This window comes from Schistocerca gregaria, chromosome 6 (assembly GCF_023897955.1).
Source record: "Schistocerca gregaria isolate iqSchGreg1 chromosome 6, iqSchGreg1.2, whole genome shotgun sequence".
In the NCBI taxonomy this organism is placed as follows: Eukaryota; Metazoa; Arthropoda; class Insecta; order Orthoptera; family Acrididae; genus Schistocerca; species Schistocerca gregaria.
Genome location: NC_064925.1, coordinates 347,683,245 through 347,696,524, shown reverse-complemented (window position 1 = coordinate 347,696,524; position 13,280 = coordinate 347,683,245). Strand labels below are relative to the sequence as shown.

Here is a 13,280-nt window from a genome sequence, read left to right as displayed (position 1 = left end):
GTCAATTCCTCCCTTATGCTCTCCCTGGTTTAACTATGCATTGCAAATTTTTGTGTACCATATTGTCATGCTGATTGATGCTGTAACTCAAAATATTTTTGACAATAGGATTCTTGTTGCTAATTTGAAACAACATGATCCTTCTTTAGAGACAGAGTTACAGTTAACTGAGGCTCAGGACACTTGTGATTTAGCTAAGTGTGGGATGCAAATGTCAAATATTAATGAACTGCATAGTGACGGTGTTAGTAATGCTGCAGAACATAAACAGTCCTGTGCCCACCCAACATTTGACATTATGTGTAGAGACAAACAGTGCCATGGTGTGTTGGCCGAATTCTGGTAAACAGAAAAACACAGCAAAGCCTCACCTAACATGCACCATAAGGATGCTCAGTGCCCCCGTCATGATGCTGTTGTTATTTTTGGAACACAAAAGGTCTTGTTCAGTCAGTGTGCATGAAAAAGATGCATGCACAGCAAATTTCCAAGCAAAATGCCACTAAACCAGTTCAAATCATTAATGTTTTCATTGTGCAGCCAATCATGCAACAGTGCGACTCAGTGATATTAGTAAATGTTGTGAAAGGTCACCCAAGTACAAAACTTAACAAACACCAATAAGTTGATTCTCATGTGTCAGAAAAGTCACACTGATGCAACCACATGTCAATCACTAAATAATTGTCCATTTCACCTGTCACACATTGTAGCAGCTCACAGCAACAAGAAGGAAGTGATAGTTCTCTCTTAGATGCGGAACATAGTCAGGACAAGATGTTTGTTACTTTGACAGTACCTAAGAAAGATGTCAAATTGCAACTGGACTCTTCTGAACAAACTTACTAATGAATGATTAGGTTCACCAATACTGAGTCCAGTTATGTATGTGTTGTCAGCTTATAACAGACATATGCCAGCTACTTTTCAATGTGTAACGAAGACAGTTGCATTCACAAAGCTTTCTGCCAGACGTTCGCAGAATATTTTTGGCTTAGATTTTTTGACATTTCAACAGATGTGGCTATAGACAAGCTTCAAGCTCTGTGTGACAAATTTAGTGAACTTTTTAGCAACAGTCTCAATTATGCAAACACTTTTTAGCTCATGTCTCACAAAAAGACAATGCACAACTAAAGTTGTGTCGAGCTAGGCAAGTGCCCATTACCATTAGGGAACAAGTCAGTGAACAATTACGGCAATGGCAAGCTGATGGGGTCATTAAGTCAATCAGTGCAAGTCAGTGATCTTCCTCATTTGTCATCCTTCACAAACCTTCATGACATCTTTGACTGTGTGTTAATTTTAAGTCAACTGTGAACTTTCAGACAGTGACAGACACATACCCTTTGCTCTATCCAGAGGAACTGATGGACAGGTTATCTTTTCAAAATCGACTTGGTGGATGCTTACCTCCAATTGTCTTTGGATAGCTGCTCAAAGAAATTTTTGGTTATTAAAACTCATCTTGAGTTATCTGAATTTCAATGCCTGGCCTTCGGTAGTGCCTCATCACTGGTGATCCTTCAATACTTTTTAGAACAAGTGACTGCCACAGTGCCTTCCTGCTCAAATTGCCTGGATGTCATTGTCAAGTCTGGACATTCTGCAGTAGAGCATTTAGCAAATCTTGAGGGTCTTTTCCAAGTCCTGTTGTTGGCAGGCCTCAAGTGTTGTAAAGACAAGTGCTCTTTCTTCCAGATGGAAACAATATCTGGCACATATCATTAGTGTGCTGGGTATCCACCCCACCTAAACTCATTTGTGAGCCCTCTAAGATTTGCCAGTTTCCAAAAATCTGCAGGAACTACAAGGAGCATTAGGTAAACTGAACTACTACTTCGAATTAATTCCTCATGCCTCTCAGATTGCAGCTTTGCTTCACAAGTTAAGTGTAAGGATGTTCTGTTTGCATTGACCAAGGAATGTCAGATAGATTTTGATCAATTGAAACAAGTACTACTTAGTAATATGTGCCTCATACATTTTGATCTGGCTAAACTGGTGGTGTTAGCAGTTGATGCTTCTTCTGTTGGCCTAGGCACCATTCTGTTGCATCTTGGTGGATCTACGGATAGTCCAATAGCATTTGCCTCCAGTCTTCTGACTAAGACTCAGGCAAATTACTTTCAGATGAAGAAAGAAGCATTGGCAACCATTTATGGTGTAACCAAGTTTCATCATTACCTCTCTGGAAGGAAGTTCTATCTGGTCACAGATCATAAGCCACTCACTTTGCTCTTCCACCCAACCATGTCTGTTCCCTCACACATGGCACAGAAAATGCAAAAATGGGCTTTATTGCTGTCAAACTACAACCATGAAATCTTGTACCACCTTGTGGCTCAACATTCCAATGCTGCGGTGTTGACAAGTTTACTGGTAGACAAGAATGATCAATTCAACTTCTCCAAAGCATTATGTTGTCAGATAGATGCTCTGGATGCTTCTGCACTTCACAGTTTACCCATGGACTTTTGTCATATAGCACAGCAGACATCTGCGGATGCAGATGTAAGCACTGTACTGAATTATGTACGCACAAGATGTCCAGGCAAAGAGATAGAAAATTGTTTGGCCGGAAGTACATCGATACTTTGCTCGTTGCCAAGCCTTGTCAGTACAGTATGGTGTTTTACTGTTACACATTGAGAATGACCCTTCAGCAGAATGTTTTAAGGTTGTTGCATCAGGGTCACTGGTGTATTGTGAGGACAATGCAGTTTGCTTAACACCATCGTTCTTGGCCATACTGAAGACATGATGTCACACTGCACTACATGTATGGAACAACAGGCAGCTCCACCTTAACAATTTTCTGACTGGTTGCCCCCAGGCAGTTCATGGGTCACATTGATTTTGCTGGAGCTTTGTGGAACACACAATGGCTTATTGTAGAGGAAGTCTTCAGTCATTTTCTGTTTGTGGTTTCCATGAAATCGACTGAATTAGTCAGTGCTATCAGAATTTTACTTTAATCTTTTGCGTCAAGGGACTGCCAGAAGTGTTAGTGTCTGGTAATGGATTACAGTTCACCTCACAGGAATTTGAGCACTTCTGCATGGCCCAAGCTATTAAACATGTGATCATAGCATCATTCCACCCACAATCAAATGGTGAAGTTGACCATTTTGTGTGAACATTTGAGGAACAGATGAGTAAATTCTGTGGAACTCACACATGGGACCAGGCCTTGCAACTGTTCCTGTCCACCTTCCATGCATTGCCTCAAGATAGATGTTCCCCGGCTGAAGTCTTGCATAGCTGTGGGCACTGTGCCCTGCTTCATCTGCTGCACCTGCCAGATAGGAGTACCAGTCGTACAAAGATTCTCATTTTCAGATTCTGGGTGCACTACTCTTCAGGACCTTCCAGCCCAGATGGCAATGGCAAAAAATAACCACTTTCTGCGTCCCTGGACACAAAATGTTCTTTGTTTCTTCCCCTATAGGATCGCTGCTCCAATGATGCCAGAACCAACTTCAGCCGATGATAATCCGTGATCTTGCAGCTGTGTTTCATTTTACAGATTCAGCACACATCCAGGAGCCAGAGTCATGGTGATCCACACAGACCAGGTGGCATCTCAGCCCATGGCACTTCCTGTTTTGATGCAAAACTTTAAAAGAACTTGACCAGGAGTTACTTGGACATTGCTCTAAAGTAGCCACTCATGTAATCCATCCTTAAATTTACCAGTTATGTCAAAATAAGTATAAGCCAGACTATCTGAATTACATTTAAGCTAACTGTCATTGTCTAAACTCATCCATTAACTTTAGAAAATTATTCAAATCCAGTTACATTATCATTCAATATACTCCAGAATACTATAAATTCATTTTGCACAAAACCCATACCAACTACTATCACCACTCAGAAGAAAACTGTACAAACTCACACCAGATTTTCTGATCCATAAAATAAATCTACAAGACCCACTATAAAAAGCACTAAAGAAATCCCATAAAATCTCTACCCAGATGGATGGCATCACTAATCTGGAGCAGTATTCTTAATCTAAAGACCCGTTAGGGAATTGATGCTGTGATTAAATTATAACATGTCTCTCATAGTGTAACACATACAGCATGCCTCTAGCATTGCTAAAACTACCATTATCATTTCTGAAGTACAGTGTCATCACAGTCATCATAGTGCATGTTAGGGTGTCTGTGTGGTTTTTGTGTGTCAATGTGTGTACTGTCAGCCAGAAGAAGAGCCAGGACTCAAAATCTATTTAATACTATGTATTATTAGGCGAGTCTATGTGGCACACATAAGACTGCTAAAGATGAATGGTGACTTTTCATTTATTTTATACATATATGCACATATTTATACAAACAATTCCACTTCCTTACTGCTACTTAGCCTATGCACTATTCAGACTATTATTACTAAATTACTCTTCATCCTCTAACAATCTCCTACCATTAACAGAATAAAAGAAATGTCATCTATGAAACTTTTTCAAACTATCTTCTTAAATTATTGTACTGCCAGATGTTTGTTTCCCCCCCAAATGTCATGTCATAGTATGATGGTCCTGTAGATACTTCTATCAGAAATTTTGAAATCCTCACATTTTGTAACATACATCATCATTATTTCCATACTAAATTCAATAATATTCATTGTCAGTTTGGTGTGTCACATCCTGTAATATCTGTTGTCACTATCTGAATGTACACCACACTAATGCTTGTCAGTGGGAATATCTGACATTCTCCTCAGCCATAAGGCAATGGCTCCATTTGGACCACAACCACAAAACTCCAGGTTGCTTCTGGTATTATTAAATACGAAGTATTATTTAGGCCTAGACCTGAAATAATTTTCTCATTTGCTGACATATACTATATTTCTCACTGTATTCTTACCAATACTAAACATAATCCTAAAGAAATAATTTTTCTTCTTCTGTAGTTCACACTTTTTTGACAAAAATATACATCATTTAATTGTATACTTAACTCACATGTAACAAATAAAAAGTATAAGTAATTATTAATTTGAGTCTCATGTATAAGAAATCTGTTATCCCTAAAGCTGTATGCTGAGGATCCAACCTCAGTTTGTACAGCAATAATGTAAGATAGCATTAAAGCAGCAGACAGTAACTTTCTAGATGTAGCCACTTAGTAATAAAGGGAAGTAATAATTTGTCAATAGTTACGGTAAATACACTAAGGTGACAAAAGTCATGTAATAGCAACATGCAAATATACAGATGGCAGTAGTTTCATGTATACAAGGCACAAAACGGCAGTGCATTCGTGGAGCTGTCATTTGTACTCAGGTAATCCATGTGAAAAGGTTTCCAACATGATTATGGCTGCATGATGGGAATTAACAGACTCCAAAAATGGAAAATGGTGTTGGAGCTAGACACACAGGATATTCCATTTTGGAAATCATTAGAAAATGCAATATTCTGAGATACGCAGTGTCAAGAATGTACAGAGAATTTCATGGACTACTCAGTGGCTGGCTGCCTTCATTTAACAACTGAAAGCAGCAGTGTTTGCACAGTGTTGTCAGTGCTAACAGACAAGAAACATTGCATGAAATAACCACAGAAATCAATGACATAGGATGAATGTGTCTGTTAGGACAATGGGGCAGAATTTGGCATTAATGGGCAATGACTGCAGACAACCAATGCAAGCTTTTTTGCTAACAGCACAACATCACCTGCAGCACCTCTCCTGGGTTTGTTAACTGGAAAACCATGGGCTGGTAGGATGAGTCCCAATTTAAGGTGGTAAGGGCTGATGGTATGGTCCGAATGTGGTGCAGACCTTACAAAGCCAAGGACACAAGTTGTCAACAAACCAATGTGCAAGCTGGTAGTGCCTTCATAATGGTGTGGGCTGTATTTACATGGATCATTGACTGGAAATGGTTATGTTCAGCTACATGAAGACCATCGGCAGCCATTGTTCCCAAACAATGACATCATGTCACCAGGCCACAACTGTTCACAACTGTTTTGAAGAACATTCTGGACAATTTGAGCAAATGATCTAACCACCTAGATAACCCACCATGAATTCCATTGAACATTTATGGGACAACATCCTTCACCAGCAACAGTTTTGCAATTGTGGATAGCTAAAGAGGCGCCATTGTGCAATATTCCTGCAGAGGACTTCCAATGACTTGTTGAGTCCATGCCATGTAAAGTTGCCGCACTACACTGGAAAAAAGGAGGTCTGACACAATATTAGGAGGTATCCCATGACTTTTTTCATCTCAATGTAGTTAGTTATCAGTAGTATCACTCAATGGTAAATTGTCAGTAATAACTGGATACAGTAACTTCTTGGTACTAACAGATGGCAGTAACTCCTCAACAATAACTGGAGATACTAATCAGTCAGTAGTAGCTGACAATGGTAAGCTGCCGGTAAAAAAACTAAAGACAGTAGCTTATCACCTACAAAATCTTCATTATGAGCAGTTTCTTTACTATGAGAGAGTTTCACACTGGATACTAATTTTTTTAAAATGTGGTTCTGTATCACATGTAATTGCTGTCTGTGTTCCCCATTCTCAAATGTAACTTTTTCTACTTTATGCTTTGCCTCCGGTAAATCTTCTTTTATTGCTTGTTCATTTACTGGCACACACTGTATTGAATCATTAGTGTCTAAATATTCAACTTAATTATCTACTGTTATCTCATTAAAATCTAAACACTCATCAAAATACTCTACTTATCTCAATTCCAAATATATTGTATTTTCTAATTTGTCCAGTCTGTCATTGAAATTAGAACCAAAATTGAGCAGTTTAAAAACATACAAAATCTTTTGTCTATTTGATCAAATTTCTAGCTCTTTCGGGAAAATTTTTTTGTTTATTTGTGTTCTCAAGTCTGAAAGTGCCTATAAAACTGCTTCTAGAGTTATCTTTCCCTCTATGAGATCTATTTTTTATCAGTTGCTTAATACATTTTAATGTAAAGTTAACAGAATCAACATTCTAACTTAACAACTGCTCTTATAATAATAAATTATATATTTTTCTTGTGTCCATATCATTTAGTAATGAACAAGTTCTCGGCCGAAATTAAGTGTCATCCAAAAAGTCAGATTTATATTTTGGTATCTACCTAATGAACTCACTCTACAGATCATAAAGATCAATTTATTAATGAGCCAGTGCACAAGAGTGAATTCTGCTGAGAGGTTTTATATGCACTGACAACTCTTGTTGTCAGTAACTTCTGTGCATATCCACTTGATGCTGCTGGTAGTGCTGACTGCACTGCCATGTAGCTCTTAAGTGATGTGTGGCAGTTACAAAGCTTTTCCCCAGCCTGTGTTGTGCAGAAACTGCTGACTGAAATGCAGCTCCCAATTGCCATTAAATTGATAAAGCACACCTACTGATCTGTCTGTCACTGCTTTCTCAAACAAATCTTCTCACAGACTGACTTTATAGTCAATAAACTTGTAAAGGGTGTGAATTTTCTATATTTGCTTTTGACATGCAACTTTTGATTAATGTTCATTGAAGACCAATTTAAATTTACTTTGATGTTGCAAAATCTTTGTATATTTGCTCTTGGCTGCCAGATACTGTTGGATAATGCTGTATGGTGTTTTTATCTTCTAGCTGATTTTCTTCACAAAATGTTGTTTATTAATGTTATCACAAAAAATTACATCTATTTCTTCTTTGCAAATGATAACAATTATTTAAAAATACTTTCCTGTTCATAACTGGAAATGATTACTAATAGCTTGATGTATTAACTCAACAGTTATTTTACTTCCAGTTCATGTTAGTTCTTCAGTGGTGTAAATATTGTATACATGTAATTCATCCCATGTAGTTACAGTCCTCAGTATTTCAGTATTACTTTTAAATACAGCAATTTGATAATGCACTTTCAATGAAGTGTAAAATCCAGTGTTCAGTTGCATTTTGCACTGAAAATTATCAGTAAGTCTTTATTTAGTTTTTATTTGGTATGGTTGTCCATCCTAGCTCACTGTACAGCAGCGCTCGGATATGTAACTATGTTGTCTGCAATTAATAATGTGTGTCCCCACATTTCATTTGAATGTAGTGAAATGTAATTCAGTCTTAAATAACCAATTCAGAAAGAAAATATTCTTCAGTACATCTTGAAGCAGGAACTGAGTGAAAAAAATTTTTCTTAATAAGTATCTTCTTCATCTTGAATTTCCAACTCAAAACTTCTTCATTGTAGTTTCTTACTTTCATTCATAGTCATCACTCAAAATGGTGTGTGATTATGAAAATGTGGTAAATTCTTGTAGCTAAATTCTTCTTTGTTAATTTCATCCTATATTTCAATTTTCAAGAAAAATTCCTTCATCACAAATCCATATTTCACTCATAGTCCCCACATGAGATGGTTCCAGATACCAAAACTGTGAAAATACTATTATAGGTTTGATACTGATATATCATTTATTAACTAGTCTTCATTTACTACCCTTGAAAAACATCCAGCTGTTACAGATAATGATTCACATCTGTAACAAGTTTGATTATGTAAGTAAATATTGACTGTAGATCTCGATCTGCAAATTTTTTACAAAAGAGATGGGTCAACCGAAAGATCCAATTCCAAAGATCTGCTTTGACCTGTGATGTTAAGTGTGCAGTGTTGTGTGATGTCATTGTGGCACAATATTTCTCAGTTGTGTTGTGTTTGTAGATGGTTTTTTGTAGTAATGGGTGATGTGCTCTTTTGTGTTGGACGTTTATGTTTTGAATTTATTTGTTAGGTGTAGCATTTGACATTGTTAACTGTATGTATGACATAGTGATTGGAATAGTATAAGTTACTTGGATTTCGAGTTGAGAGTTACGTGTTCATGTTTGTGTTAGGTATTATTAGTGATTCTTGAAAGGTAATAGCTTTTCCCCCCCTGATGGGATATAAAAGAAAATTTTACAAGTTGTTCTTTGCTTGTTGCAATGAGGAATGATATGTTGTGTATAATCAAGTTTTTGTAGCTGTTTGGCTTGATTGCAGAATATATTCAGCATTCACTGCTACATGGGTCATAAAATTATGAAGTTGACAAACACCCTGCTTTTCAGACCAGAGACCTTTACACATGCCGTCGCCACCATAATAACATGTGGTGATCCATATGCAGCAATACCTGCTTCAGGAATTCTATGTTCACCATCCATGAGATTGTTTAGCTTACTTATTATTTTTGTTATCAGACTTCCATTGATTTCTGTGTGCATGAGACTGAAATAAGTAATCATCGTGTGTTAGACTGCTTTTCATTTTGTAGAGAAGTATGTTATCAATCAATTAAGTACAGGGGAGAGTTAGGAGTGGGAGTTCTAATGTAAATAGGTGTATCTCAGATTTGGGAGGGATGCCTCTTGTGTAGGTTTACTGTTGTGTCAGAGGGTGGGTTTTTGGTGTTGTTTTGCAGATGGTTGAGAACAGAACTAAATGGGTATTGGTGGGTTTGACTGAGGATTACATTGTAGTTTCAGATTTTTTTCTTCATGTAAGATTTTAGGGAAAAGGGGGTGTAAACATGTAACTGAAAATCACAGTATTCATTTCAAAGGTTTTTGTACTGTTGTGCCTACCAGTACAACAGAGGGTTTGGAGGCTGTGAGAGGAGCTGTTTCACCTTGCAGTTTCATTTAAATGAGTAGTCCAGGTAGTGGGTGTCAATTTTGTTAAACTGTGTTAGTTGTATTTTGGTGTGGTGATTGTGGTTAGTATTGGTACTGAGTGGGGTGGGTAGCTGTTGGTCTCCTGGAGGACGAGGGGTTATTTCTGTAAAATGTATGTTTGTGTATGTGGTAATTTTCTTCCCCCTTGCTTTATTTTATTTAACTGCATTATGTGTGGTTGTTTGTTAGGTTGTTTCCATGTGTTTTAATTGGTAAAGTGAAATTTGTGGTTCTGCAGTTTGAGTTTTGTGTCAGTACTGATGGCTTCATTTGAGCTATATAGATCAAGTGAAAATTGTGGTAATAGGTTTTTGTGTTGTGTATGATTTTTTGGTATCAAGGTCTTCGTTTGAGCTATATAGGTCAAGTGAAATAGTGGTACCAGGCTTTTGAGTTGTGTGTGGGTTTTCTGGTACTGAGAGCTTTGTTTGATCAATATAGCTCATGTGAAAATTGTGTTACCATGTTTTCAAACTGTGTGTGGGTTTTTGGCATTGTGGATTTTGTTTGAGCTATATCGGACAAGTGAAATTTGTCGTTCCTATGGTTTTCATTTTTGTAGTGTAGTGTGGAAAGTTGAGCATTTTTTTGTGCTTGATTTTGTGGTTAATATCCTAAACCACCCCATTAGTTTCATTTTATTGCTGAACTGAAATATATTTTTACCTTTGATCACAAGTGTGTTTAGTGATGGTGTGGTCACAATTTTGTATATGCCTGAAACACGGTATCTACCATCTCGATGGCATCACAGGTCAAAGCAGACAGATGGAACCAGAAATTCCAGTACTGCCAAAGCATTTGTACAACTGTTATTGTACAGCTTCTTCAATGGTGACTCCTGATATCACCAACTCTGAGGCTCCCTCAAGTAGAATGTCAGAGTCGAAAGCTCCATGAAACACTTACTGTGCTGCAAGGTGTCTGCTGGCAAACTACAAATGTCACATACTACCCAAGGACTACCTCAAATAAATAACAAAACACAAGACAAATATTTGATCTAATAAAAAATCCTATATATTAAACATTATAATAATATTAAATACTTACATGCTTGGTCATTCACATATGACAATGAGATACAGAAAACTTTACACTTTCAATACTTATGGATACTTCAAATTGGATTATGGCATTTATCAAGAATATAACAACAATAACAACCATAGCATTATATACCTGTACTGGCAATGTACTTCAAAAGGTGCCTGGTGCCAGAAACAAGATGTGCCTTGTAGAACAACAGAGGTGAAAATGCAGCCAAGATGGAATCATTTACTTTGTGAAAATATATATATCATGTAAAATACCCTGTATCTCCTCAGAATTTGATTGTTGATATCTTTTCCCAAAAATATGTCTGAGAATATCAGCAAATTTATCTTGTGAAATGGCCTCATCAAAAGATTTTAGAATATTTTTGCTTCTATTCTTCAAAATTTCAAGATCTTTTGTATGTGATTCAATATCATTCTGGAGATCAGTTATCTGTATGGATGCAATAAAGAGATACATATAAAACAAAATTCAAACAATATTAAGTGAATAATGATTAGATATGGAAACTACTTTTAAGATTAATTAATTCAGAGCTCATTCAGTCACACATCACGATCTATAAATCCTGTTCACGGATGTGGAACTGAGTCACATCATATGTTCACATACACTGCTGGTTACTTTTGTGAAGTATACTAACAACAAATTATGACAAGCACTAATCTATTTATGGTATAACTAAGATAATTACTTGTAGATTATTTTGTGTATGTATGCTAGGAGAAAAATAGCTTCTTTGAGGGGAGGGGAATACACACTGCTCATCCTCTGTTACGGAGCTGCTATTTTTATCTGATACTTCAAATAAAGGATGTATTTAGCTTTACAAAGACCACTGTTAGCTGTCTATAAACCAGTAAAGTAAGGATTTAAGTAATACAAATATTACAGTTCCTATCTGGTGACAATATGTTGATAACTCGTATTGGTGCTGCTGGTTGCAGAAAAAATCATCCCTAGTTGGAAGATATTCATCACTGCAGTAAGGAGACAATGCTACCCTACCCTTAAAATTCTTCTCATCTTGACAGTTTTCACATGGAAGCAGGGCACACTTCCCAATAGTCACTGCACAATGAACCAACTTACAATAGCCAGACAGTCTATTCCATACTCTAAGTGTCCTGATAAATTGTATAAGTAGTGGCTAATGAGGTATTCTTTTACTTTATTTTTAAATGTTTGGGCATTTTCGGTTTCCTGTCTAATGTCTAATGGCAAACTGTTATAAGCTTTTGCACCAGAATATAAAACTCCTTTCTGAACCCAAGAGAGGGACACATAGTCTATGTGATAATTATTTATACCTCTGATATTGTGGCTGTGAATTGCTAGTCCATCCTATATTCACTCTTGTTATTAAGCACAAATCCCACCGGGAAGTTTATGTATAGGCATGTAAATGAAAGGATCCTGAGGTTCCTGAAGAGGTGTCTGCAGTATGTTTAGTTAGTGCCAACTTTACAAAAAATTTTTACTGTGTGCTTCTGCAGAATAAATACTTTTTGCACCTTACCTTCAGAGCACCAGAAGATTATGCCACCTGACAGTCATGAGTGAAAGTATGCTAGCAATCTTTTCTGCATGTCAGTACGGCGAGAGAGATTTCTGTGTGCAAAGCAGACTTTTGGTTAACATGTCCACATGCTGGAGCTACATCAGTTTACTGTCAATCTGGGTGCCCAGGAACTTCACACGTGAAGCCTCTTTTAGTTTATACCCATTGATCTCTATTTTTGACACCTGTAACTCATTTTTATTTGTTTGTAATTGCATAATATGGGCTTTTGTAAGATTAAAGATTAAAGTGTTCTCTGTGAACCAGTTGTAAACCTGTTCTGATAGTCTCCTGGTTGTGTCTGATAAAGATGTGTTTGGACTCTTTATTAATATGCTTGCATCATCAGCAAATATTACAGTTTTTGAAGAGTCAAACAATCTTGTAGGTAAATGATTTATGTACATCAAGAACAGGAGAAGTTTCTCTAGAAGAATTTTTTTTTACTACACAATCAATGGCCTTGGTAAGATCAACAAAAATGCCACAACAGGGTAATATTTATTCTCACAAGAGAGGGGGGGGGGGGGGGGAGGGGGAGAGGACTTTAAAGAAGCCAAACTGTGCAGTTGGTAAGAGGCTATTGTCAGACAAATGATTCAGTATCTTGTTGTAAGCTACCATCTTAAAAAAAAATTGAGAACATGAAAAGGAGGGGTGATGGTTAGAGACCATTTGCATTTCTCCACTTTTATACAAAGGTATAACTAATGTGTACTTCTGTCTTTCAGGATATACTCCTTGGCCTGTTAACCATTTACAAGGGTAACTCAAGGTAAAACTCTGCAAGTTGAAACTATTACATCTGCAATTGTTCTACTTCTTTTAATAACAATTTTTCCCCATCTTTCAGCTAACTGGATGGCATGTACATACTTCAAATGATTAATTTCTTATTTACATAGTATCACATATGTAAATTCATAACATGTCAGATTTTACCAACTGCTAATGATAGAGATAT

General features: G+C 36.9%; 1 protein-coding gene across 1 annotated transcript in view; it reads right to left on the bottom strand.

The window, feature by feature from the left end:
* LOC126278878 (uncharacterized) overlaps window positions 1-11,781 on the bottom strand; it is a 73,507-nt gene extending 61,726 nt beyond the window's left edge. The window contains exons 1-2 of the mRNA XM_049979152.1: window positions 11,764-11,781; window positions 11,010-11,187 (exon numbers count right to left, since the gene is read on the bottom strand). Of these exons, the coding sequence (XP_049835109.1) occupies window positions 11,010-11,187; window positions 11,764-11,781 (196 nt within the window). The remainder of the gene's footprint in view (window positions 1-11,009; window positions 11,188-11,763) is intronic.
* Between the last annotated feature and the right edge of the window lie 1,499 nt (window positions 11,782-13,280).